This window comes from Cariama cristata, unplaced genomic scaffold (assembly GCF_000690535.1).
Source record: "Cariama cristata isolate BGI_N322 unplaced genomic scaffold, ASM69053v1 scaffold34393, whole genome shotgun sequence".
NCBI lineage: Eukaryota > Metazoa > Chordata > Aves > Cariamiformes > Cariamidae > Cariama > Cariama cristata.
In genome coordinates this window covers 5206-7869 of record NW_009608388.1, presented here as the reverse complement: position 1 = coordinate 7869, position 2664 = coordinate 5206, and the positions used below count along the sequence as shown (strand labels likewise).

The following is a 2664-nucleotide window of genomic DNA, read 5'->3' as shown; positions in this document are numbered from 1 at the left end:
GCTCTCCCCGGTTGTGTGGCACCGGTGATACAGTTGTCTCATGAGGTTATATCAAGCGGCAGAATAAATATCCAGCCTGCGTCGCTGTGGTTTACTTAATCCGTAATCTCTGTCATTAGCACTGGGTGGGAAGGGGAGGATGAGATCCTCACCCCTTTCCGCTGGGCAAACAGGCACGGAGACGTGTCAGCATCCGGCTGGGGTTTGGCAGAGGGAGGTGAAGTTGCCGGGGCTGATCCTGCCTGTGCCCCGATGGTGCTGGGGGGTGAACACACCGATGCATGGGGAGCACCACTGGGCTCTGGGGATGTGCAAGAAAACCTCTGTGGCCATCACCCTGTGGCGCTCGGTGCCCTCTGGGTGCTCCAGACCGGGTCCAAGCACTTGGCACAATCGGTATGTGAGACACCTTTTCCCAACCCTGCTCCCCGCTCTGTCCCCTCCTGCCTCGCAGACATCCCCGAGTGGAATTTCGATGGCTCCAGCACGGCACAGGCAGAGGGCTCCAACAGCGACATGTTCCTGGTGCCCGTCTGCATGTTCAGGGACCCTTTTTGCCTGGACCCCAACAAGCTGGTGCTCTGCGAAGTGCTGAAGTACAACAGGAAACCCGCAGGTGAGCACCTCCGGCGTGCACCCCCAGCTCCCGAGGGTCACCCATTTGTTATTTAGGGGGCCATCTCTCCGAGGGGCGGCTCGCTCTGACCTACTGGTACTGGGGAGCAGCTCAGCACCGAGCGCTTGGCCCGAGGCTCCAAAATTCAAGCGCTGGTGGCGGCGGTTGTTTGCAGGAACCTGTTTTAGCGGTGCAGGGTGAGGAGAAGAGCAGCGAGACGTGGAGCTCACGGCGCTCGCCAACCCGAGCATGCCGAAGGCATCACCCGGCTTTTGAGCCTGAGCACACCCAGCCCCCGGGGCTGCCGGGTTACCGTGGGGGAGCTGGAGCTGGAAGCGGGCAGGGTTTTAATGTGCCGGGTTGGTGGCTGCTCTCCTTGTTGACGGGCGGCTGCAGATAAGTAGGGAGAAGGTGCTCGGGGCGGCGCAGGCTGACTCGGGGTGATGTTTTGCAAGTGGCCCCGGAGCGTGCCAGCTCTTGGCCTTATCACCGCAGGCAGAAGTCTGCAGTCTGAGCGTCTGTCCTGGCTGGCTGATAAAGCCCCAGACAGAAGAAGGGGAGCTGGTTTGCAGGGACACACCGAGAGGCTCCCAGAGGGGTTATTTGACAGCAAAGAACTGGTTGGTCACCAGTAAAGCGGGGCTACGGTGTAGGGGGAGGGAGATGGCATCTGCGGGGTGATGCACACGTCTGCCTGGGAGAGGAGAGGCTGCGGGCAGCGATGGTGAAAGAGGGGACTGGTTCCTCTTCAAACAGCGTCATGCCTTTCAGCCGCGGGGGAAGCGTCTGGGTTGAGATTCCTGCCCGGCAGCTCCTCCGTCCGAGCAGTTTGTAAGGAGAGCCCCTGGCCCTGGAGCTCCTGGGGCTGGAGCCGGGGCAGAGGGCTCAGCCCAGAGCCCCGCAGACCGGAGGGGTGCACCCTCGGCTCTTCCCAGGGTGGGTCTCTGTGGACGTTAAGGGCTGTGTGGGCTCTGCGGGGGGGGTAAATTGCCTTCCCCTGCTTCTCCCGTCAGTGCTCGCCTCCAGCTCCATGCTCTGGGTGTATGTCGTCTCTGGGGTCTTTTATTGTGATTTAAAGGCAGAATTTGCAGCCTGGAGGCTGCCTGTCCCTGTTTGCCAGGGGGAAAACTGACAACAGTTTTCCAGCTTTCTTTTCCCCCATTGTTTTGGTCCAAGCCCTCATTCCCCTTGCCTGGCACGTTGTCCCAGATCAGGATGGTTCTTTGATATCTGTGTCTTCCTGGCAAAGACGCGGTTGTCCTGAGCACCATGAAGGGCCAAGGCAGGGCCAGCCAGCCTGGATGCTAACCAAAACCATGGAGCTGGAGAAAGATAAGGATAATTAAGCTGAGGCTGGTAGAAAGAGAATGGGAGTGAAGTAGTGATGGGAGATGTATAGTCCCTGTTCCCGGATCTGCTGAGTGCCTGTAGGACAGGGCTGGGGTATGGCTGCTGGTCTCTCGGTGTGTAAGAGGAGGAGGAGGATGTTCATGGACCATCCGTGGTGGTTTGGGGAGTAAGCTAATTAAACCGTCTTAGCCTGTGACCCGATGCTGTGGCGATGGAGTAGCTCTGCGAGGAGGAAACTGGTGAGCAGGGAGCGATGCAGGAAGGGGGGATTCGCTCGCCGGTTTCCTTAAGGAAGTGCTTGGCAGTGATGGAGTCTCGATCTCTGAGTGGGATGGAGCACAGCGTGGCGGGCACCTGCCCACGGCACGGGTCTAACCTGGACCTCTTTGCTCCCAGAGACCAACCTGAGACACACGTGCAAGAAAGTCATGGACTTGGTTAAGGACAGCCACCCCTGGTTTGGGATGGAGCAGGAGTACACGCTGCTGGGCATCAATGGCCACCCCTACGGCTGGCCCGACAACGGCTTCCCTGGCCCGCAGGGTAAGTTCTCCCTCCCTTCCCCAACCCAAATGCTGCCCTCAGCTCCCACCCTGCTGCTTTGGGGGTGCTGTCTGGTGGTTGGCATCCCATCCCCAACCTCGGCTGCAGCTTTCCCATCGCGGCTAGCACCTGACAGGAGCCAGGATGAGGTTAGG

General features: G+C 59.7%; 1 protein-coding gene across 1 annotated transcript in view; it reads left to right on the top strand.

The window, feature by feature from the left end:
• Positions 1–252: 252 nt before the first annotated feature.
• LOC104159249 (glutamine synthetase-like) overlaps positions 253–2664 on the top strand; it is a 5232-nt gene continuing 2820 nt past the window's right edge. The window contains exons 1-2 of the mRNA XM_009697104.1: positions 253–616; positions 2363–2509. Of these exons, the coding sequence (XP_009695406.1) occupies positions 253–616; positions 2363–2509 (511 nt within the window). The remainder of the gene's footprint in view (positions 617–2362; positions 2510–2664) is intronic.